The sequence below is a fragment of the Sturnus vulgaris genome, chromosome 2, assembly GCF_052056855.1.
Source record: "Sturnus vulgaris isolate bStuVul1 chromosome 2, bStuVul1.hap1, whole genome shotgun sequence".
Lineage (NCBI taxonomy): Eukaryota > Metazoa > Chordata > Aves > Passeriformes > Sturnidae > Sturnus > Sturnus vulgaris.
The window spans coordinates 58,296,563-58,321,366 of record NC_142244.1 but is presented as its reverse complement, the minus strand read 5'-3'; the positions used below and the strand labels follow the sequence as shown (position 1 = coordinate 58,321,366).

The window sequence follows — 24,804 nt, the reverse complement described above, 5'->3', positions numbered from 1 at the left end:
TTTTTGTGAAGGAAGGCAGGTGGGCTACATTTCCTTTTTTTGTGTTTCTAGTTGTCTGCTGGTAAAACCAATATTGTGCAATTTACTGGCTTCTGTATGAAATACTGTATGATGTGGATGATTATTATAGGAAAGCATAGTTCATGTAAACCTTAGGTCTATTGACAACTTTTCCTGTAATCTTGTGCATGTTACACATCTTCTGTGTGTGTCTATATCTAGATTTAATAACCTTTCAGAAAAGAGATGATTTTGTTCTTTGAGTAACACACGTTCATTATTCATATAAAGTTAACAACTCTTTCGTAGAGGTTGTGGGGTTTTTTATACTGATATGCCCCTAAAACAATATTGTTTATTATCTTATTAAATGAGTATATTGCTGGCATGTGAAGAAGCTCTTTTCCAGTCTGTTTTTAGGAGAGTTCATATATATTCCATTCAAACTTGTAAGCCATCATTACAGTGACAGAGGGGCTTCAACCATTTTCCTTCAAAAGTCTTATTTTCATTTGTCTGTCATCTTAAATTATCAAGCAGATATCAAGCAGATTCTGCATACAGATCTTAGGCTTTAAAGTCTTGAAGTATATTGAGGTATATTAAATACCTACTTTAACCTTAAAATAACTGACATTGAAGTAGAAAGTGCTGTATAGCAGGTTTGCAGTGCAGATAGCACAGTGAAATGACAAAAGTGTGATTTGGGCTATAAAACAGACTAATGGCTTTGCTGTCCATTGTTGTGCAGCAAAGGGACTATGGTAAATCAGTGAACTGGAGTCATTAGTCATAATGTATGACTGTCTATTGGCAGTTTTATCAAAGCCATTTCTCTGAATTTTTGCAGCCCTGTCCCAGTGGCTCAGCATGTGTGCTGGAGAAGGGAACTGATTAGCCAGGCATGTGTTCTTACCCCCAGAGCATACGGCCTGTTTTAAAAAATTTGCAGTTGAGGGTCTTCATGAGGCAGAAGTGTCACCTTTAAGTCCTTGGTGGCTATTTCTTTCAGCAAATTTGTTAGTTCTTTTTTGAATTCCAGTAGACTCTTGTAAGGAATCCCATGCCTTGTTCTGTTTTGTTGGGTTTTTTTTTTTGTCTTATATTACAGAGACACAGTTGAATTACCATTCCCCACTGATTAAGTTGGTTCCATTCCTGATTTTGACTCTTATATCTCTTCCAGCAGGTTGTCTCCATCCCAAACAATCTTAAACAACTCAATCTTCCTTTTCATTGTTTTTTTTCTCTTCTTTGGCCTTTTTTTTTGTATTTTGGGGAGCCATATTCTTTTGGTACAGTCTGCTAGAACCATATACAGTCTTCAGAATAGATCCATCACTCTGTGGATTTATTTGGTGACATATTCGTTTACATTTACATAGTCTGTTTATGTATTGTTCCTTGCTTGCTTTTCCAAATGTTTTAATTACTTTTACAATTCATAATGAGCACTGCTGAGTGCTGCTCTTTGATAATCTTATTTAACTTGAAATCTCTATCCTCTGAAGTGGCATAGAGTGAAGAAAAAGGGGGCAAAAGTGTCATCCAGCTTTGCTTACTGAATGGCTCTTTCTAGGGTTTGGGAAAGTATTAAACACACCTCAAATACTGCAAATCTTATATCAGTACTCTGCATTTCTTGGGGACTTTGTATGTCACCCTAATATGCTGCATTGGATGAAGATTTTATTTTCCCATGCCTTAAATCTCGTTATTTGATGTGTTAAATCAGTTTTCTACCCACCATATGCATTATTTTTATGCTTCATTCATCTTCCCATGTAGCACTGGTTGTGCAGTGTTCATGTTGTTTGACAACACTTCTTTTAACCTTTGTCTGTACAGGCGTGAGAAGCGTAGTATTATCACCTGTGAGGCTGCAATGGTTAACTAGCTCATGATCTGGCACGCCACTGTTTGACTAACAGAATGCAAGCAGCGTTATTGACTTACCAAGAATATAGAGAAATCTATGTATGTACGCCTGAACAGCTGCTCTCAATTTCTCCCTTTAGTCAGGCTAGAATTACACCTTGCAAAATAAATGTTAAAAGCTGAGCTCATTTAGAAAGATAAAAGCTTATAAAGCTGCTTTGATCTGACCCTGATGACTTTATCATACCTTCTTCACATTCCTTCTTCTAATGTCCTTTTTTCATCTTGTAGTGCTAGAGGAATAAAGCCAAAGGCCTTGTGCTCTGCTCTTTTACTCTATGGACATGATAGCCTCTTACCAATTTGAATGATTTAAAATAAGGGGAATGTTGGGACAGTCCTAACTTTTAAAAATTCTGGAACTAAATTCATGGAGGATAAACAACCTCTTTGATATAGTGGTGAAAGATATTGTTGAAAATCATGTTAGTGAGAACTTCTCAATTGTGAGATCACACTAAGATGGAATGGTAAGAAAAAGCAATACCTGCAGATTCTTCTCATAACATTATTTTGAAGTGTTTTTTATTTCTTGATTTAGATACTTCTGCAGAGAAAATTGTGTTAGGTTTCTGTGATGTTAATTTGAACTTCAGTTCTGTTTAACTTTATTTTACATAGACGTTTATAGTAACTCAGACATTCTTTTTGGGACTCCCGGTTAAAGCAGTTTAGATGGTTGGGCATGTTTGATGTCAATGTAATGTGAATTCATTCAACTGTGTTTAGCTGTAGAGAGTATTATATCTAAACAACTTCTCGCTTCCTGACAGCAAGGTAGGGACACTGAAGTTTGTTTTCTGGAGGGAATAATAGTACATTAGTTTTTATTTAAGAAGTTCTTTGTTCAATGTAGAGTAAAATGCAGTATACTTTGGATGTACACAGCACACTTTAATAAATTAATTGTAGTACCGTGAAAACAACAGTGTAAAATAAAGCTAAACTTCCGTTGTGTCTTATGGAGTTCTGGATGTGGTTTTTCTCTCTTTTTTTCATTTTGTCTCTACTGAATTTAAGCAGTTGTCAGGAGCATGTCTTCTTTACTTGTTTTGAGTTGATTTGCCATAAGTGTTTGCTATAGTTCTCGTGCTTAAGCATTCAAAACAACATTTGAGATAGTTCAGTTGTCTGGGAATAAATGTATTTGCAGTATTGCTAATAGTAGCATAGTCAACACTTTTCCCTCAAACTCTCCACTTTGAATAGATTTGGACAATAACTACAGAAGTTGAAAACGACATATCATAATGGTCTTGTTTTCATCTGTGTCTACTGGTAGTCACAATCTACTGATTGTGATTTACAGTGAAGACATTTAAACTCCTCCTGAATTTTGTACATTGTGTTCATATAGACAGCCACTTTGATCTGCCTATGATTTAGCTGTTTCTAGAGCCATAAAATAGCATGTTTGTGAAGCTTTACTTTTACTGGTAAAAGCTGGAAGAAAAGGTGCTGGTTATTTTTTCTTGATTTTTTTTTTTTATTTTGGGCAAATGTTCTGGTTTTCAGACTTAGATTAGTTTGCCGTGTTCTTGGGGAATATTCATGGACTATATGGCTCTGTTGAAGATATCTGAGTAATCACTGGTGAGTTAAACTGTCTTGAAGAGGAATCAGAGCAGTGCTGGTATGAAATAGAAAATGGAGTGCTGTAATTGGCTGTCACATGTATATCAAAATATAGATTTTGTGTAGACCCAAGAGCATGATGAAGTCCTATGACCTCTTGCTCTCATATGTGTGTCCCTGAATGTCAGGGACATACCAGAGTTCCAGACCAAATTACAAAGTAGTTATGAAGAAGAAGTCCTGTGAGCCCTACACATTATGTTTGAAGAGGATACCTTGAACTTTACAATTCCTTGGCCTTTCCAAACTACTTCAGTCATTTGGTGTTTTTGTTTGTTTTAATATTGCACATACCTAAAACTCCTGTTAAGAAAATAAAAAAAATAATTCAAATAATTCAATTAAAATTTTTAAAATACTATTTTTCTTGCTGATAGGATGGGTAATTCTCTGTAGAAAATAGGCCAAAATTGTGTGAGAAATTAAAATGGAATTAACTCATTGTATTAATAATGGTTCAGGTAGCTGGTAGGAAAATCTTAGGGAATCCAAGTGTCTGGCTTGTGTATTTGGGAATTTGCCATGGCAGAATACTATTAGGAGTCATATAACCTTGGTCAAGAGGGTTCAGCCAAAGAATGTAGCCAAAGCAAATCAGAGAGGATTTGTGTAGAAATTTGGAAGAGAAATACTATTGGTGGTTTAATTGAATTTAAGAAACTTTTAATTCTGAGAGGCAATGTGAAATCACAATGCTTTCTTTCTGACTCAAGTATATACTAGATTGCTGAATAGAATATTTTTTACCTCATCCATTTCCTCCAAAGAGGATAATCACCAATTTATCTCTATCATGCTGTAAAGAGAATAATTTAGAGCAGAGTCTAAAATCAAGAGTGTTTTCTCCGTTGCTTCATGATTTTTTTATTGAATTAATAATCTGAGTATTGTATAGATTACCTGTCAATCTGTGTGATCCTTCTCCTGTGTACAGTACCTAGACAGTGATTTGGTTAACTTTTTAGTGAACTTTACAGTTCATTGATCATTGCAGTGCAGTTACAGGAACTTTATAGCTCACTGAACTTAGGACTCTGAAAAATTATGATGTATAATCAGTATATAAGTTATTTAAACACTATTTTCCTAAGTCAGTGCAAGATTAGTCATGTTTCAAAGTCAACACTGGAAACTCACGTGAAGGCAAAGAATTTATAGTTGTACAGCTGGACTTTCTTGAAAGTACTTAAGACCAGAAGACTTCTAGGAATAACTAAAACATTTATATGAAAGTCTGGAAATAAATTTTGAAGAGCTCTGATAAACTTTCACTGGCCGCTTTTGTAGTGCAGTCTTATGTACAGAAACTGAAATTCATTTATTAGATACAAGTTTTTTGTTGTAAGACTTTGTAAAATCAGTATGTGACTTACTGAAAATATATGAAGGACTCACAGAAGTCTCAAAAGGCACTTTACACCATTGCTTAATTAGTTTTAAGCAAACTTTGAGGCCTAAAAGGGGCTTTTGGCCTGTCAGAATTGGGCAGTGAAAGCTGCTAAAGCACAATGAATGAAAGCTACTGAGTTGTTTGCTTTGGCTGTTAAGGAAAGGCTATATTTCTTGTTTGTTTTACCTTTTAATGACTGGGAGAGAGGTTTTGCATGTTTGTTTGTGGTTTTTGGAAGATACTGTTGCTCAGTGGCCAAGTTTCAATAAGCTGTACTGAAAGTTGTTATATGTTGGTGCAAAACAGTAAGGACCAAAGAGCAGCTGGAAATGACATGAGTCTACCACATGCAAATAATTTGACAATCTGTATACAGAGAATGCAGAAACAATTTAAAAAATGTAGACTGCTCCTGATGGCAATAAATTCCCCTGACTACATCTAGAAGCAGCTTGAGGCAACTCAGTGATATGCTTTTTATCAGTTGCTTTATGTTCATATGCCAAAAGAAATGAAATATGTATTAAGAGACTTCAAGTAATTGCTTCCATGCTTAAGGAGATTTTTTTCATGCCATCGCTTAAACACATACAATATTACATGTATAATAATAATACTTAGACTATTATAATCTAAAGAGTTAGTATGTTAGTGACATTGGTGCTTTTGAGAGGGGTTTTTTTATCCATGCTTATTTAGGAGTGTAGCATGTGCAAGGATTGAAATTTCCTTCTCCCCTGTTTTCTTGTTCCAGTCAATGACAATTTTTTCTTGTAGTAGTCATGCAATGTCTGAATTGAAATTTATTTCTGTTTTAAAAAATCCGAAGCCATTTGGGTGCATTGAGACTATGATAATATCCCCTGAGGAACAAGTATAATAATTACAATGCTTAAAAAAAACCCCCGCACCTTAGACCAACCTTTTTAATATCTCCTTAAAATAATGCAGTCTTATTTGTAGAAGGATTTTATTTCCTCTAAAGCACGTATCTGTGTTGGATTCTTAATTTGTTCAGGTTTTACCTAAACCAGATGCATTTTACCCAGTGATCCTAGACTATCCTATGACTAATAAATTATCCTAGAAGACAAATTCTGCTTTCATCTTTGACATTGTCTGTAAGCATTCAAGAGCTGATGAATGGATGGCAAAGACCAATTTTTATTTTTCCTCTTCATTATCATGAAATAATACAGAAGGATAAACTCAACCTACTGTAGCAGAAGCAAGTAGTCTGTATTCACTGCTTATCTGAAGTAGAACTACAGTTAGAGGAGAAATGCTCTGTCTCTGTTATTATCTTTTAACTTTTATATTTGGAAAAAATTGGGAAAAATCATCTCTGCTTTTATGTGCTTGGAAAAACAAAGACAGTCTACATTGACTATTCACCTGCTGAAAGAAAGACAGCAGAACTCTGGCTCTGCCTTCCCTTCCTTTCTGTCGAGGGCAATGATCTCATTGATCTGTTTATAACTCTGAGTAATTCTTTGATTCATGGCCCTGAAATGTTTTTAAGTATCATGGTGCTGAAGATCACTTGTTGACTGGAACTAAGTAAGTAAGAGTTTTCCACCTTGGGTGCTGTTGTTCACTGTTCCTACTTTGTCTCCAAGGTATGCAAACAGGACTCCAGCAGGACTAGGCTGTATTTTTTGTTACAGTGTTGCCTGATGAAGGGGATGATGGTCCAGGTCTGTGCCAGATGCTCCTGGCAGTGTCCCCTTCTACAGCTGCTGTGTTTGGGAACTGCAGATGTGCACACATTACCCAGTTTCTGTGCCACAGTCACTAATGAATGCCACCCATCATGCCTGAAGGAAAGGCTAAGTTCCCTCCTTCCTCTGTGCATGCTAGTATTTGTTTTCCTCTTCGAAAAGTATTTGCTTATAAATCCAGTGTGTATATAGTTAATGAATAATGCTCTTGGAATTTGGCTATAATGTCCAGACTTGCAAGTTACCTTGCCTCTTTGAAGCATCTTTTCTTGTTTTCCAATAAAAAATTAATTGTGAGATAAAAAAGGAGTCTTCACTGATGGGAGTTGCTGAGGTTGTTTGCATGGATTCTGTCACATTGGAAAAGGTGCAACATGAAATGGAAATGCTAGTGCATACCTCTGAGTTGTTGATGAGCAGTTGCTGGTGTCATTTCACATCAGCAGACTGACCCATGAATGTAGTATGCATTATTAATTTATGAAGTGTATTTATAAATTATATATGCTTTATATAAAAAAGTATTTCTTAATAACATATGCATACTTTATTAAAGTAAGTTTAATCTGTTCATACTTAGTTCAGGCGTTTTTTATGTTGTGAAAGAGATTTGTTTCAATAAACATTGCTTTAGACCTTTAATCTAAAACAAACCTTAAAGTAAGCCTAAATAAATTTTTCTTCTTTTTCGGAGGTTTATTTAACCTCTGAAATGGGCTTTCTTAGTGGAAAATGTCAAGAACCTGTTTTTTTGTTTCATTATTAAGATATGGCTGATGTATTGGCGGGAAGGAAGCGCGTGGGCAAGATTCTCCTCAGATGTTTGAGAAAAGCAGACCTCGGGCAACAGTGACAAATGGCAATACATGTGTTTTCAAATAATCTACTGATAATCTACTGGCTATTGGCATAGTTTACTGAAGGATCATAGCTTTTATCTTTGGAATTACAGCTGAGATTTGTAATGGCAGATATGCTTGCAGATACTTGCCTAACACTTTGTTGTTACAAACTTGTAGCAGAAAATGCTGTGGTTTACAGCCTACTTGTGAACAAAAGTGTTGATGGTATTTTTTCCCTTCTTTATTTTTATGGTGTTGGTTGTTTTATTTTTTCTTTAATTTCAGCTAAGTAGGTAACTTAGTTCTGTGACCTGAAACTTCTTTATAGAAACAAAGTATTTCCTAGTGTCAGGATTTGGGGGTTTATTTTTTCCCTACCTAGTGTTGCGTTTCTTGAGCACTTTGACTTCTTTATAGTGAGAGCACTGATTTATGACACTCAAGGTACATTTAGCACTTGAGACATTCGTTGCTCTGTGAAGAATGCTTCAGAAGAAAATTTAAAGGGTCACAAAATGAAGTGGCTGCTCTAAGTTATGATTTCATTGCTGATAATTAGTAAAGGAAGAAAGCCTCGATATGATACTTGTAAAGGTGGTCACAAGCCACCAGTGTGACAAATTGTAACCATCTGATTTGTCTTGAGACTTTATCAAAAGATGTGTTTCAATGCAGATTAGAAATTCTTCATGATTTTATGCATGGCAAATAAAACTTCTACAGTTTCTGTCACATTCATGTTCAAGGAAGATGACTTGAAACTTGGAACAGCTGCAGTGGAGGACATGGATGGTCAGGAAAACAGCAGCAAGAGGAAACTAGAAGAAGCCAGCTTCCTTATTAGGTTTTTAGAAGAATGACTGGGAGAAAATAATGTTCTCATTAATAGCACTGGGAAAAAGTGTGGGGAGGAACTCTTAGAAGGGCAGTCTTTGTCCTTAGTGTTACATATCCATGTGGGTGGTTGTGTAGCAAGTGAATCAAGTAGAATCAAGAAAAAAGCCTCCTGCATGTCAGGCATTGGGAAAAGCTATGGGAGAATTCATTATTCACAATTGCATCTGACAAAAGATTTCAGATGATACAGCAGACCTTGACAGAATATAACTTAAGCTTCCTGGCATTTTAAAATTTTGAGATGCTTGATTTTAAAGCGTAAATTAACCTTTTAACAATTGAACTCTTAACAAAGTTCTAGAAGCTTTTAACCTTTTACTTTACTTTTGCTTTAACTTGTTACAAGAGCATGGTATAAAATGGATATTTCTGTCCTCAGTCAAGGGTTAAAATTAGCTTTCTGTGAAATCAAATCCTGTTATGTACAGAAAACAGAGCAACTGACAGCTTATAGCACAACAGTTGTCTCCTATCTTGCACAGAGTATATAACTGGAATAATAGTCTGGAATAACACCTTCAGTATATCTGCAGGTGTGCTGGCAGAGAGCTCAGCACAAGCCACATTAGAAGCTTTTTGTGTTAGAGTTGATTTTCTGCTATCTGCTAATCTGGAATAAACAAACTTCAGAGATGAGTCTTCCATTAAGTAAGCATAGGAAACACATTGGGGGTATGTGGTATTGTCATCTCTGCAGAGAAAAAACTGGTGGTTGAAATGATTCATAATTTCTGCATAATCAGAGCTTTTTTTTTTTTTTTCTGAAGGAAAATGCATTTATAATTGCACATTTGCTGGTGAATCTCTTTAGAAGTTCTTCCCAAAAGAATGAATTTCTTATCTGAATGTTTTGATGATGCAGAGGGAGAGGGAATGTGAGCTGAGGAGGGTATATGTCATTCACAAGGATTACCCAGTTTTGGAATAAGTCCAAGTAAAAATTTTAGAGCCTCTAGAGAAGTCTTGGCTTTCTTTTTTCCTGTTCTTTTTTTCTTTTTCTGGGTGAAAGGATGCTGAATTGGGAGTGAGTTAGATAAAAATGTGAGCCTGTTGTTTCTTGAACGCAGAAAAGAAATTGGAATGTGAGAATGCCAGGCACTTCTTTGATTAAAACCATTGTTTTCTCAGTAGCAGTAACCTCTTCTTCCTGGGCATGACTGAACTACTTGACACTGAGATACTGAGTCATGAGAATAGATTTGGTAAGATTCAAAATCCTGACAGGATGACTTTTAATGTTATCTGAAAAGTCACAAAATTGTCTAAATCACCAGTGGATCTCTTTACCTGTATATTAATGAACTTGTTGGGAGTACATTTGAAATATCAGTTATTTAGTCAGAATGTTTAGAGGGTACAGTTAAAAGTATGTTATTAAATCAGTGAGGTTTGCATTGCATTGTCTTAAAAATTGAATTAACTCAAAATTGCACATTTGGAATTAATGATATCAGTAGATGTTTAGCTTTTGAGTCATAGTAGTGGTAGTATAAGGTTAGCAGGTTCAGCATTCTGAACAACCAGGTTCAGCACCTCCTCTGGTGGAAAACTTAACAGTTCATCTCATAGTAAAGATTTTAAAATGTATATGCTTGATAAACAAATCAAGCCAAAAAGTTCTTAACCTCCCCGCCCAAAAAATCTTTTGCACTTTCTGCTGCCACAGTTTAAAGTGTATTTCCCAGGTCTTTCACATTCTAGGCCTAATTCTGTTTTTCACAAAACCTGACCTGAATTTGCAGCAACATATGTATCAAAACGTTGTCACTAATTTTAGCGGGTTCACAGCTTGTACAATGAAGACGTTCGTCTTCAGACAAGGGTAATTGAACCCCAACTGTTTAATTAAAGCATTTTTGTAGTTTATCACCATGAAGAAAGCAGATTGAGTTAAAGGGTTTTGGTTTTGTATTTTTTTTTTAATATAACAGTGTTATAACACTGCAGTTACTGGACTTATTAAATCTGAGATCTGTTAAATCTTGCTTAGACTTTGTCTACCCATCAGGCTGTAATAATTGAGTGCTGTCCATCAGCTCTTCACAGGACTCCTCATTATCAACTTGCAGGGGTCTCATTTGGGCATAAATAAACGAACTTTTGTAGCCTTTTCAGGATAAGACTTCTGAGTCTGTAGTTCATTACATTTTGTTTTAATTATTATTAGGGATGGCATCGTGAATTAACACCTTCCTGTCTCTTCCCTGCTTTCTATGCAACCTCTTCTGTGTCTGTGATATCCCAGTGTTTACACAGTGAGGGCACACAAGCCGTCGAACTAAGAGGAAAGTCTGAGGTAAGATACGACCAAAAGTAAAAGCACAACAGAATTCCTTCAGAAGGAGTACTCAGCCTAAAATCAGTCCTACAGAATAATATCATGATAATACTTAGCCTGTAAAGTGGAACTTTGACCTCATGAAAGATAGTTTGAAAGGAAAATTAATAAGGAAATAGAAATTAATTTACACCAGAAGCAGACATTGTAGGCCAGGTTTAGTAAGCTATACTGATGAGCATTTATTTATTTTGTGCATTTCAGAAGACTATCTATGAAGTGTACCCTCCCAAAAAAACCCACCAAATGGAAGAAATTGGACCAGAAGAAGACTTTCTTTTGTCTGTCCAAAATACACGTTGCCATGCAGTTGTTACACAGCAATAGCACTGACACCTCTGATTTCAGGCTGCCCACAAGTGCTGTTGGTGCCTGCTGGCTTACTCCCACTTGTATCCCCCAGCAAGAATGATGGCAAACATTAAGTGGTTTCTGCCTGCCCAGTCACAGGCATTGGTTGTTTATTAAGTAGAGGTTGTATATGTGAATTTAACTTCCCCCTCCCAAGTCTTTTTGGAGTCTGTGTATCTGATGTGTCTGATCTTGTAAAGATGTTAGATTAAAATCCTGTTTTAAACTATGACTTGTTAAAACAAGTTAAAAAAAGAAGTTACCCATCCAGCTGCTCCCTGACTGACAAGCAGCATACTGGATGTCTGTTGTAGTTTTGTTTTCCCCAAAGAAGGCAAGGTTCTTTGATTATGAAGGAAAGAAAAATTAGAAGGTTGAGAAACATAGTCTTAAACTTAAAAGCCATGGGAACAGTTACATAGGATAGAAATCTTAGTGCAGAAATTACAAGTCTGTAGCTCTAGTGGTTCCAGCTATGTGGTTTTTAGTTTGTTTGGGGTTTTTTTAAGGATGGATAAAATATATACTGCACTCATTTTGCTTTCAGTTCAAGGAAGTTTTTTTTTCTTATTTTTTCCCCTCTGTCTAGGAATAGATATCTGATTTTTGATTATTTATTGCAACTTAATTTGTTTATTCCAGGATTTTTTTCTTGGTACCTTACTTTCTGATAATGTTTTCATGGATTTCTGTTCTGTTTAGAAGTCTGAAATACTTCTTAGCCATTCTTTCAGATGTTGTACCTCCTGTGTAACAGCCATATAATTACCTCATTGTTTAAGGTAATGCTCAATAGTGTAAGTCAGCTTTCATGGTACAAAACAGATTTGTGCTGATAAAATGTTACAATTATGTTGAGCTGACTTCAAGAACCCTTGTGGGAGAAGGACATGAATAATGTAGATAAGGGAGATTAACCCTGACATCTGTGGGAGATGGGCAGACAGAAAGGGAAGTGATTAGATGAGTAATACTCTGCTTTCCAGGCCACTGTAAATTAGCATCAGGTAGCTTTCTCATGTCTTTACCCTCATGCCTTTGATATACTCAAAGATCAATATAACTTTTGTTTGTTTCCATGATTGTAGCAAATTTTCTTGCTGAACAGTAAGACTGTTCATGTGTAAAATTAATTTAAAATAAGCAAATGTAGTGTTTAAATCTGTCAGGTGTGAAAAATAATCATCCTCAAAGTGCAGGCAAGTGAGCTACTTCACAGAGATTGGTTTATGTGCTGCTTACACCAGATGGTAGGTGTGAGGTAACTCCTCTTTGAGCAGGTCACTGAAGCAGATAATGCATAGCATAAACAGTGTCCTCTCTTCACACTGACAATAAAAAATAAATAATAGTTATTAAAAGAGAGAATGGAGTGAAAAACAAACCTGGACATTGCATTCAGCTTTTCTTCTTAATGCTGTCTGTGGATTGGAAAAGGTTCTAGACCGTTAGATTACATCCTGCTGGTTTTGAGAATATCATGTGGAATTCCCCCATGAAGATGAAAGGTGTTGACTTCTAAAGTAGACAGCTTTAAGAAGATCTCTGTGGCTGAAACAAGAGATTTGTACTAGAAGATATATGTTCAGGGATCCACTGCCTTCTTTGGGATAGAATGTAATTCCTGGGTTTGTTTAATATATTTTCCAGTTCTCCAATAGGTAGAAGATGATTGACTGAAATAAGCTTGTGTGCCTGCACAATTATATACATGCAAATGAAATTTATGTGTTTTTCAACTTTTCTTTTGAATTTGGTGAAAGTAGTGGTCACTGTTCTTACTTCAGAAAAGAATTTCATAATACAAGTCTTAGTTCTATTAGACATGTCTAATATACCTGGAAGTCCCCCTTATAGCCTGCAGTTTAGCTGATCTCTCATCATTCCATGCTAATAATTAAAGTGTATCTCTGGTGGCAGAAACTAATCTTGAAGACTTTTCAAGTATCGAGATTCCCTGCCTTCTCTTTGGAAACAAATAGTGTAAGCCCTGCCCTTGTTTGTGGGTCTTCACTGTGAAATTTTCTTTCACGTGCCAGTAGGAGCAGTTCAGACAGATGATGGAAATATAGTTCCATACCGTAAAGGGATTCAGCTGGATAGTGTATGATGTAAACACTTCAGTTATTTTCTCCAGTGCCCTGAATCAACCTACTATAAAGGCTAAAAACGGGAGATAGATGGCAGTTTTTAAAGTTTCTAGAGTTGAATGAAGATTTCTTCTTACTGCTGCTGTGTCTGAGAAAACACCTGAAATATTTGTGCTGCTCGGGTTGATGTGTACAATACTAGCAGGATACAATCCATTGATCCTTCTTAGGGCTGGTTGTTTGTTGAGGAGTGAAAATTAATTACTTGTATCCTCCCTCTTGTGCGGAAGGCGTGGGAGAAGGAATTATTCATGGGCCATGAAGTGGGTTTCATACCAGATGTTATTAATGGTTGTTGAGTTGATAGAACATGTTCGTTGCCGGATACTTTTTTTCCATCTCATAATACAAGTGTTTGGGTGCCTGTATGGGGTTCACGTGGCAAGAGGTCCCACACAAGAGCAGTTCTTTAAGTACTACAGCCTGTGGGAAGGACCTGTGTTGGAGAAGTTAATGAAGGACTGTATCCCATGGGGTGAACCTGTCCTAGAGTAGGGGAGGAGTAAGGGGAGGAAGGAGTGGCAGAAACTAAGTGTTTATGGATTGACCACAACTCCCATTCCCTGTTCCTTGCATCACTGAGGGACGTGGAAGCTGGAAGAGAAATAGGAGAATCCTTAGAGAGGCTTAGTCTGGAAAAGGGTTGTAAGGGGAAAGGTGATTTTAGTTGTTATTTTTTCTCATTACCCTCCTCTCTTATTAATTAATTAATTAAATCACATTCCTCAAGCTGAGTCTGTTTTTTGCCCATGATGGTGAGTGATCTCTCCTGTTCTTATCTCCATCTAGGAGCTTTTGTTTTGTGTTCTCTCCCTCTGTCCTGCTGAGGATGGGAGTGATGGAGCCACTGCGTGGGCACCTGGTGGCTGGCCAGGGTCAATCCACTACAGTCCACGTCTGTTTGCACCCACATGGAGGTCTGCAGGCGTAATCCTGTCGTTTTACTGTATATTTTTAGGGAGTCTTATGCACTTTCACACCAGATTAATCTCCCAACAGTTTTTTGGGTTTTTTTCTCATAATCTTAACCCCAAACCATTGTTGTCCTAAAGAGGAAGAAATAGAAGATAAATGAGAAATTTAAATGTTATATGTTGTCATCTAAAAGAAGGTACAATAATGAAGCAGAGTACTATAGTAACCTTCATTTTTGTTTTTATTCCTTTAGACTTGTGATACTCCTTTGAACATGTTTCTTGCAGAGAAATTTCATTTTGTCTCCTTGGAACTGGAGTGTGCCACAGAGCTAGCATTTTGCTCCCTCCTTCCCCTCTTACTTCACACAGAGGAAACAGTGATGCTTGCACAAAATTTTGGGATCACTGGGAGAGCCAATTTATGCTGCTGGTTTGCTCGGGGCTAGTTAGTGCACTACCTGAGAAAAAAATGTAGGATGCATGTTTCTTACATTTGGCTGTACTTTATTGCAGGTCACCATGGAAAAGTAAGCTGTGTATTCCATTGTGGAGTGATGGATGGAATAGAATAAAAAAGGATTGCTGGGGTGGGATGCAGGCAGGGTCTTTGTCAAATGTATCATCATTTTGGCCAAACGTTGCTATTGCTGTACTACAGAGCGTTCAAGGATGCCTTACATTCTTGCATCATCTGAGTGAAGGTTGGGGAAAAGTAGTTCAATGTGACTTTCAGACTTTGTTTTTAAGGACTTAGCCCTATTGGAAATCAGTGTACGTGTTTGTTTCCTGCAGTAAGGGTTGCAACTGAACAGCCACATTTGTAATCTTTTGAAAGCTGTGGTATGTGACAGGTTCACAGGAGTGTCCGGGGTGGTGTTAATGTGAATCTTCCTGTTTCTGCCCCCTTCATCCGCTGGGGATGGGCTCTGAAAGAAGCAAAAGGAGAAACACCCTTGCAGGGTGGTGGCCGAGTCTGTGAAATCGGGGCCCCCTCTAGTGGTGACATCTCTGCCAGGCTCTACAATTTACTGCTCTCAGCCTGTTTTTATTCAGTCGGGATTTTTCTCCCCTTTTCTCTAAATCTCCCATTTAGTTCCTCTCTATATTAGCCCTTTAACTTGCCCACTTATTATAGTGGTAAAGGAAAAATTTTTGATGTGTTAAATCTAATGATTAAAAGAAAAGTGGATACAAAAGTATATGTATGATCACTTTGCAATTTCCTAAAATCTCTAGTGTAATCTTAATTTATCTGTGGCTTTGAGGTGGAGATTTTTAATGTCGGTTCTTAAATTAATGAATAGGAGACAGATGGAAATGGACAACATGCTGACAGTGCTAAAAGTAGTGCTTACCAAGTGTATGAGATGGCTTCATAATCTCTTCAAAATACTTGTCTTGCAAGATCTGTATGTTTTTATGTCTTTCTGCGTGAGACAGATGCACTTTCTACATATTTTGAGTCAGCAGCTGTACATCTGGACTCAGTGTTGGTCAATGTTCAGATGCTCTTGTTGCATACTGTGGGATCGGTAATGATGGCTTTGCTAGGAATGAACATTAGAGGTACCCTTTTTTCAATCTGATATAAGTTGTATTTTCAGAAAAAAAAAACTTTGAGCCTGTGCATTACTATGTCATGTTTTTATCTAATAGAAAAGCAGAATTTTTTTTACTTTACTGAATGGTCTTTGTCTTCTGTTATTTGTTATTCTGTTTGCTAAATAACTGAAATAGAAATGTTTCTTAGTGAAGAAATGCCATGCATTTTTTTGGCATAATTTTCATGAGTAAAGCAGAATGCATTTGATGCCAGAGGCAGTGGAGGTCTCTGCTGCTTCTTTTTCACTCATGTAGCATCACAGTCCTAGAAGCTGCTGACTGCAGTAAAAGCTAGCTGTACACCCAGGATATTATTCATAAATTCTGGTGAAGGGAGAAGGCAGGTAGGGATCGTGCCATGAGTATGGAGATAATGGCAACTTGTAGGGCATGTCTTAAAAGTACATAGCACTTCATAGTTCTGTTAATGTTTTCATGACTAATGGATAGCATTTGTCTCTGGAATGGTGGATTTTCCTACCATTTGGGGGGAAGGCTAAACCAAAGTAATTGCTTCCTTAGAGAGCATTGGCATTTGATTGATTCTCATAGGTGCAATTGTACTGACTTTAGATGACTTGCCTTCTTTGCCAAAGTGGGCAACAGCGTTGCCAAAGATCTGAAGCAGCTTTAAGGAGATATTCTAAAAGGCGTCCAAGTTACAGTGCCGTGTTGTGGCTTCAGTTCCCAATGAAGTTGTACCTTGCTAATGAGGAAATGCAAGCTTCCTCAAAGCCTCATAAAACTGTGGGGAGCTTACAGTATAAAAGGAGGAGCTCCATGTGGTTATGCCTTTATAGACTTCTTTATGTATTTTCTAACGTTCTTATTTGCATGATGAAATTAGGGTTGAACTTACTTTTTTTAGGCTTTTACTGTGAATTATTTGAATTCCTTGTCAAATATGATTTCTGTCTTTTTTTCAGTAATTGCTGAATCTTGCAGAAAAAAAAGGAACTTAGTGGGCTGGAATTAAGATTGTTTGGGCGACTTTTTTCCCTTTCAATTTCTCGATTTCAGAACTTCATAGCAAATACAGATTTCATATATATATAGATAGGTAATTTTTATTTTTTCCTATTCAACGGTGGATTGATGCTTATAGCACAATTTCAGTTTTTGTCTATTGCAAGTTTGAGTGCTAGAAACATAAATTTATAACGAATTTGACTAACATCTGAAATTTGCAAATCACTTCTTTTTAATAAACTGATTTCTTTGTCAAGATTTATGATGTAGTTGTGCATGTACATATTTGTTTAAGGAATTACTTTTAAAATTTAAATTCTTAAGTTGTTTAGTTCTCCCATGAATAGCGTGCAATTTTAATTTAGTAAATGATATTTAATGATACATTAATCACTGGAAAGTATTAAAATTGGAGCACTTCAGTAGCTTTAGTAAAAGAAATGTAACTATCTGACTTCGAATATTATTTTGGATATTTTGACAAAACTATTTTGGTTTCTGCAGTGCAGTTTTTTATATACAGTGTATATATATGCATAGTGGCACTTGGTTATCTGGCTGTAAAGTGTGAAGTCAGGAAGATCCTACTCGGTGGTGGCTCTTCATTGTGAGGGAGGTTGTCAGAGCTGTAGGAATGAAAAGGTTTTGCTGCAGGGATGGGGGCCAGTAATTATTGCTGTAATAGCAGCGTGATTCCTGGCCATGCAGTGTGTCTGTCACCAAACAAGGCTTGGAGTCTTCTGTTAAATGCTTATTTGCCAGTGTGAACTTTTTTGCTTTTTATTGTTAGCTCCTAGCTAAGGAAGTGCTTATTTTGTGTAGTTCCTGTCTGGCTTCCAACATAGTAACATTTCTCATACAAAAGCCATGTCATTGTGCCAGAATTCTGCTGACTCTTTTAAAGATCAAGAATCCACCTAATATTTTTCTAAACTGGCTTGCTTATTTTTTTGTGTTCTGTTACTTTATTTTGGAGTTCTAACAAACTTGTTCTTGGCAGGGAAAGATGAAGTAAAGCCAGATGTAGTTTGAAAATATCTTGATGTCACAAATAATGAATGAATGGTGTATTTAATTTGTAACAGGAAGCTCACTCCATTGCGTGGACTCCCCCTGCCCCATTGTTTCATATTTGTGTCAGCTATTTCATAATGGAAGTTACAGGAAATAATGACCTCAGGTGAAACCTACCTGTACTGCCTTGGGCAGCCATGAAATGTCATTGTGTTATCATAGATTCATAAATTTTTTAGATCTCTCTTGTGTTGTGTAGTATAAGCAAGTTGTTCCAAATTCTTTTAAACACCAGGAAGTTCATTCCTCTGTTCATTTTCATTTCTGCAGCAAAAGCCAGTTTGTACAGTAACTTCATTATTAGTAATTACCATGAAGTGTTATTCTTCAAGTTAGTGATGTAAGGGGGATGTGTAGCTTAGTAATTTGGGAAGTGTAAAGTTAAAGAATTGCAGGAAGAAACTAAAGGTTTGCCAGCTAGTTGTTTCTTTACTTTAAAAGTATTTTCACTAGTTGTTGAAAAGTGTAATTTCTGCAGTCTTCCTTTTCCGTAAATCACCCAAGAATGTGTTTGCAAAATATTTTTCAGAAAGTTTATGAATGGTGACAAAACCAAGATATGTGCATACTGTTTTTTCTCAGTATGTTCAAAAGGTTCTGCTGTTTCCTAAGGTCTTAACCTTTGTGTTTTATTCCAGAACTTGTATTTAAGGTTAACTCGGAGTTCTATACAGACTTACTGTAAGATGCAGAAATTTGAGGCAAAAATACCTTCACATAAAGTATTATAAAAATAATTATGTAAACTTCAGAGGTTTCTCTACATATTTGTATGGGCTTATAAAGTACAAAACCTGTTAGGTGTAAAGATATAAAACTGTTATGCAGGCTGTTTTCTTTTTAGTTTCTTGCAACATGTGCTTTCCTGTGTGGAGTTTGCAGAAAGCTGCTAAACCTTCTTCACAGCTGCATCGTGTTCAGAGGCTCACATTCTATCTAGGATTGTATAAAAGCAATCTGTTTTCTTCTTTAACTTCCATATGATCAGGGAGGTCTATTTTTTGGCAAAAGTTTCACCACTAGTTAAAAATGTGATGGGCATTCTGTATATCAGATTCCATTCCAGTACTGTGTTCCACAAAGACATTCAGATTTCCTATTAATGATACCTTCTATCAGTAAATTATAGTGACAAACTTCTGCTTTTTCTGTTATGTTACAACAGTTTAAATAAAATGTGCAGTTTTTATTCCTCTGCCTTATACTATGAATAGATTATATTTTTTAAAATTATTTTTGTTGTCATCATAATAATTATTTAGGAAGGAACAGTAGATACAAGTGTTGAAATTATCATGCTGTGATAACTAGATAGCAACAAATAATTGACTTCCTTTGTTGTGCACGTAGTGTGTCCTATAACCCATGGTCCTATGGATGACAGGAAGGGATTTGTCTGTTATGATCTGTGTGGTTTTTGTTTTTCATTCATCAGTTTAACAGAGTTTAAACCTTGAGAAGAAAAGATAGCAATAAATAATGAAAAAAAATATTTTAAAGGCATTTAACTGTGTTAGTAATTCTGTTTTAGGAGCAGGGTCTATCTAGTTGCCATTTTGCTTTTTTGAGATACTAGCATTTTTCAAGAGTGAGTCAAATATTGTGGCAGCAGTCTTTTATTTGATGTGAAGATAAATGAGAACAGGCATGAAGAGGGAGTTAAGGTGGCAGACTGCTTCTTTTAGGAGCTTGAGAAGAAGTAACATTTTAGGGTTCACAGGTTTTGATTTGTGCCTCAGTGGAGAGGGATCAGGTGAAGGATGGGTTGTTACTCTCCATCTAGTGCTATAAAGGTTGTTTTCACCCTTGACAGAGAGTTCACTTCACTCACCTGGATTTTGCTGATCCTTCCACTTCAAAGGAGAAAGTGAGCAGGATGTTCCTGGCAATGTCACCACAGAAAAGAATGATTTTTAAAAAGTGAGGGTTTTTTTGCAATTGAATTGTAAAATATGAATAGCCTCTGCATGATTCAAAAAGTTACAACATGGCAGTCTTCTGTTAATATCTGATAATAAACATAGCTAGAAAGGCAGCAGAATTCTTTTGGAATGCCATGCTGGTAAACAAGTGCTCTCAGGATAAACAGAAAACAGTAGAGAATTAAAGCACTAAACCAGAGGAACAATGAAGAGCTTTCTTCTGCTTTGAAACAGTAGTAAGAGTCAGCAGGAATTGCTTTATGTTTGATGTAAGAAATGAAGGGAAAAGAAGCTAAGGTGATGCCACATCTAACCACCAGCAAAACCTGGTAAGAGAAAGCAGAGCAATCAGAGTTGCTGTTGTATAGTAACTTAGAAGTGAATAATTTTGGTCGAGGTGCTCAATTCAATCACGGTACCATTAGGGTCAGCAGAGCTGCTCTCAGTTACTGTGCCTGTAAGCCATCACAATTGTCTTGGTAGGGGATGGAATAATGAAACCAACTTCTTGTTGGAAGCAATGAGATGAAGCAAAGTGGAGGCTGACAAGAATAGAATGTGCTGAATTTCAGCTTGCATTGCAGGAGACAAGAACAAAAGTAATAAGACCTTCTGACTGGTGATAGGTTTGAATTCAAGCTGTGTTTCTGCACCACGAACTTCAAAGGAAGTTAAAAAATTTTTCAGACTTCTACCTATTTGTTCACAAAAAACAAAAATATGATTTATGGCCCTAAAGATAGGAGACAGATCATCAGGACTGTGGAAATAATCCATACTTTGGCTGCTTTTCCCTATTAAGTTTAAATAAGCTTTGAAATAAGCTTTGAATGATGAGGCACTAGGCTTAAAATAGCAGCAGTGAAGTGAGGAGATCATTAAGTTATATTTTTCCCTTACCATCAGACATTTCACTTTTTGCATAGGGACATTCCTGTTCCTGCCACTTAACAGGACCATTCTTCAGGTCAGGTTATCTGACTGGTGACATGGTAGGTTGCATTTGTTTCATTTCTGAGGATAAGATGTTTGTTCTGCAACACTACTTAAACAGTGATTTGAACTCAGTTGATGCACTTGAATACTGGCATGCACTAATATTTTATGACTTGAGCTCACATCAGTATTAGGATGCCTCGTTCTTCATACAATGGTACTTAAGTAACAAAGCTCAGTAACATTTTTTCCTCCTTATTTTCCTTTGTGTCTGTGTGCTTAAAATGGGAAATGAAGAATGAATAACTAATCAAAAGTCAAAAGCTTTTGTCCTGTGGGTACAAGTAGTGGCTTAGAGGATTGTAATCCATCATTGTTGTCTTGTACGTATTTATATAAAATCCATTTTTGAAGACCTTCACAGTTTCTTTAGGTAGCATTTATTTATAAATGGTTTAGAGCCAGGAAATGCAAGTCAGTTGGAAGAACTACCTGAATTATTTATTTATTTAAAGAAATTAAAGATATAATCCTGGTTGCTTGTTTTCTCTCAATGCTGTCATTGTTTGCAGATGCCTGTGTATTGGCTAGATCTTTGGGTGTATTATATGAGCTTTGGAATTTTCTTGCAACTATTTCCTCAGCATATTGAGTCCTGCAAATAATTACTTTTTATTAGACCAAATAAATCCTAATTGAATGTTTGCTCTTTTATATGCAGCCTGTTCCATTTCAAAACTGTCCAAGTTTGCACTAGCTTTACTTTGCATGATAAAGATACTGATCTAGTTTGCGGTCTCCCTGTAAATTACATTTATTCACTTATTTTAATAAAGTGCAGCTTCTGTAATGGTTCAAAAATGTACATTCTCTCTTTTTCCTGTTTTCAGATTTATCCAAGAATCGGTTAACTGAAGTTCCTACGGAGTTGTGCCATTTTGTGTCACTGGAAACACTAAATCTATACCACAATTGTATTAAAGTTATACCAGATGCCATAGTAAACTTGCAAATGCTAACTTACTTAAATTTGAGGTAAGTTTATCTTTGCCACTTTTTGTTTATTTGCAAATATGTAAAGCTTTTTGTGTTTGTACTTTTTAAGGTTCTGGAACAATTGACTGCATTTTTTCATGTTACTGGAAAGGGTAATGCAAAAGCTCATTGGCTGCAGAGACAGTTCTGTATGAAGCATCGTCAATGCCTAAATTTAAAAATAATTATTAAAAGAAAACCAAGCAACATTAATCCAGTTCTGTCCCTTAATCTTTTAACAAATCCAGAATGCTCATCACATCCACACAGTTGTATTCTTTTAATTCACTTCTGATGACAAATTTTGTAAAGCTTGACATACATTTTTTAGTTAAAAATAGAGGGACAGAGGATCTATATTTTTCACTATGGGGAATGGAATGGAAGGGTGTGAACTGTATCTATCACTAGCATAGTCATATTATGAAAGAAATCTAGCTACAGTCTTTTTTAGGAGTAAGTGGCAAAAAATTAGACATCTTTGCCTCCTTTCCAGGCAAAATCTATGTGAATAATAATCAGTACAGAGAATTGCTGTTAGTTCAAGTGCAGCTGAATGCATATGTGCTCTTGATGGAGGGCAGGTGAGCCCTTTTTCAGTTGGAACAAGGTGTGGAATTTTCTTTGCAGTTAAAGGTATAAAAATTGTAATAGTGAAGATGTAACAGTCTGGTCTTTGCAAGAATGAGGTCTGAGTAGACGATGAAGTGGCTCTTGGCCTTTTAAATTCAGGGAATGAAGGTTTGATCATCAGTTTTATCAACACTTAAGATCTTTTTCAAGTCTGTATTGCTACTGTACTACAGTTTTGGCCAGTGTAGAACACTATTTTGGCTCTTAAAAATTGAAGTGGAATAGTGTGTCCTGAGTATCTGCATACATACAAGAAATAGGACTTGAGATTTTGAATTAGTGTCTGTTAGATATACATAAAAAAACTTAATACTGGATTAAGTTATTGAATATACATAAAACATTGGTAAATTTAGGAATTAGAATTAACTTGGTTAGAACTTAATGAAACCGTGAATTAGGACTCTAGGTAGTGATAGAATTTGTCTGAGTCATCACAAAACCATAATAGATTTTATATCACATATGACAGTAAATTGGACAAAATAAAAGGAATTTTTTCATTTGATTAAGTAACTGACATTTCTCAGTTTAAAATCCCCTCTTCACTTGAATGTTCCCTTCCCTGTGTTAGTTGGACGTAGTGAACAGTCTGAACAAGGAAATACATTCTTGACTTTCTAACCACGTTGTTTCTTGGCAAGAAATACATAATAGTTTTAAAATGCATATATTTCTGCCTGTTACCAGCAGAGCCCATATGTTGACTAGCATTAGAAAGTGATGCCAAGAGATCTATATATAGTCTTTGGGCCTTGGTGGATACTGTTCATGTTTTATTTAAAGAAATTCCTTTGAATCTAATGATGATTTATTACTCACTTGCCCTGGTTATGTTTTGTTCCTTATCTCTTAGTGGGTTACTTCTGAGTTCTGTGGAGTCTGAAAGTTGTTTTTACTTACTTTTTTATCTGTGTCTGATCTCTGGCATAGGGTTACTGTTTTAGAGTCTAAGGTTCCTCAATTTGAGTTCTTTAGAACTTGAAAAACTATTTCCAAGTAATTTTTTGAAAAAGTTGTGTTTTTGCCTTCTGTAAGGACACTAGAATTAAGAAAACTGCGTCCACAATAGGTATTTTTCACCTGCTGCTGATTAGTAATTGGACTTCTAATTTTTATTTTCTTTGGGATATTGATATCTGTCTGTATCCTGGTGTGTGCAACAGATATGATGGTGGTCTCCTTTGTACAATATTTTGAGACTGTTGTGTGGAGCATGAATATGTGTCTCTCTATGCAGCTTTGTAGCACACTGCTGGATTGGCAGGTGAAGAAATTGCAACTTGTGGAATTTGGTTTTTGTTTGTTTTTGTTTCACCTCAATATTGCAACTCCTACTGAAATTACACAGGACAGTTTTTTTGCTATGTGCTTGCAGAGTTCAGTCATCTATCTTTGCTTTCTGAAGCCTTAACATGTAGACAGGAGCTAATTAAAATGGTTTATACTGGGGTGCCACTTTAAGTTATTGTTCATTGTTTTACTACAGGTTAGTAGTCACTAGAAATCATAAAAATTATATTTTAAGAAAACTTTTAAATATTCTAGGAGAGAGTAAATACTATGTTATTCTGATGAGCATAAAATTTCTTCTGGGAATTGAGCTACAACTCACTGATTTTAGTCTTGTGGACATCACAAAGGGTCATGACATTTGTCATCTTTAAGCTCTAGCTTATGAATCTTGGGAAAAAATGAACCACTGGTAGTTACGGAAATTTTTGCTGTATTTACCTGGGTTAATAGCACAGAACCAGAGAACAAGATGTACCAAGTTATCTTCAACTATAAATGTGCTTTAAATTAATCGAGAAAATAACCATTTTGTCTGTGATTTATATATTTGTCTTTGAGCTGTAACAAAAGGCATTCATTTTAATGGCATGTAAAATCACAGGAATGTTTAAATACTTGCAAAATACTGTCTCAGTTGACTTTCCTGTATTCATTAAGAAGGGGAACAGCTGTTCTATGTGTGATTAACAGATTAGTTACAATGTTGTTAAACTGATACAATGCATTTTTTCCAGAGTGGCAAATTCCTCAATATTTTTAGTCAATAATCAGGTATTTTTGATGTGCAAATGTCTTCTTAATGATTGCCATTTGAAAATTTCAATTTTATTTGCATAAAATATGACCCATGAAAATGAAGAAATTTTGCAGCTCTCAGAGTTTCTGTGAATATACAGTAGAACAGTAGTACATCACTGATGGTTTTAATATTTTTGTTTTGTTTTGTTGCAGTCGAAATCAGCTTTCTTCTTTGCCAGCTTGCCTGTGTGGTCTTCCTCTAAGAGTCTTAATTGCAAGTAACAATAAGCTAGGTTCTCTTCCAGAAGAGATAGGTCAGCTAAAACAGTTAATGGAATTGGTATGTTACTGATCTTTTTTTCACTTTTTATTTTGACTTCTTTTGAGTTTAAATAGAAGCAGTAAAATTCACTTTTCACA

At 36.0% G+C, this 24,804-nt stretch overlaps 1 protein-coding gene across 12 annotated transcripts in view; it reads left to right on the top strand.

Annotated features, from left to right (window-relative positions):
- Positions 1-24,804, top strand: part of LRCH1 (leucine rich repeats and calponin homology domain containing 1) — a 116,183-nt gene that overhangs the window by 31,946 nt on the left and 59,433 nt on the right. For 11 of the 12 annotated variants that reach the window (XR_015801473.1, XR_015801471.1, XR_015801472.1 and 8 more), the window contains exons 2-3: positions 21,573-21,717; positions 24,598-24,724. Coding sequence is in view for 6 of the 12 variants with exons in the window: in XM_088159677.1 (XP_088015803.1) it covers positions 21,573-21,717; positions 24,598-24,724 (272 nt within the window). In the remaining 6 variants the exon portion in view is untranslated. Of the gene's footprint in view, positions 1-16,107; positions 16,126-21,572; positions 21,718-24,597; positions 24,725-24,804 lie in introns of those variants that run through there. The other variant, XR_015801474.1, reaches the window with a different exon arrangement.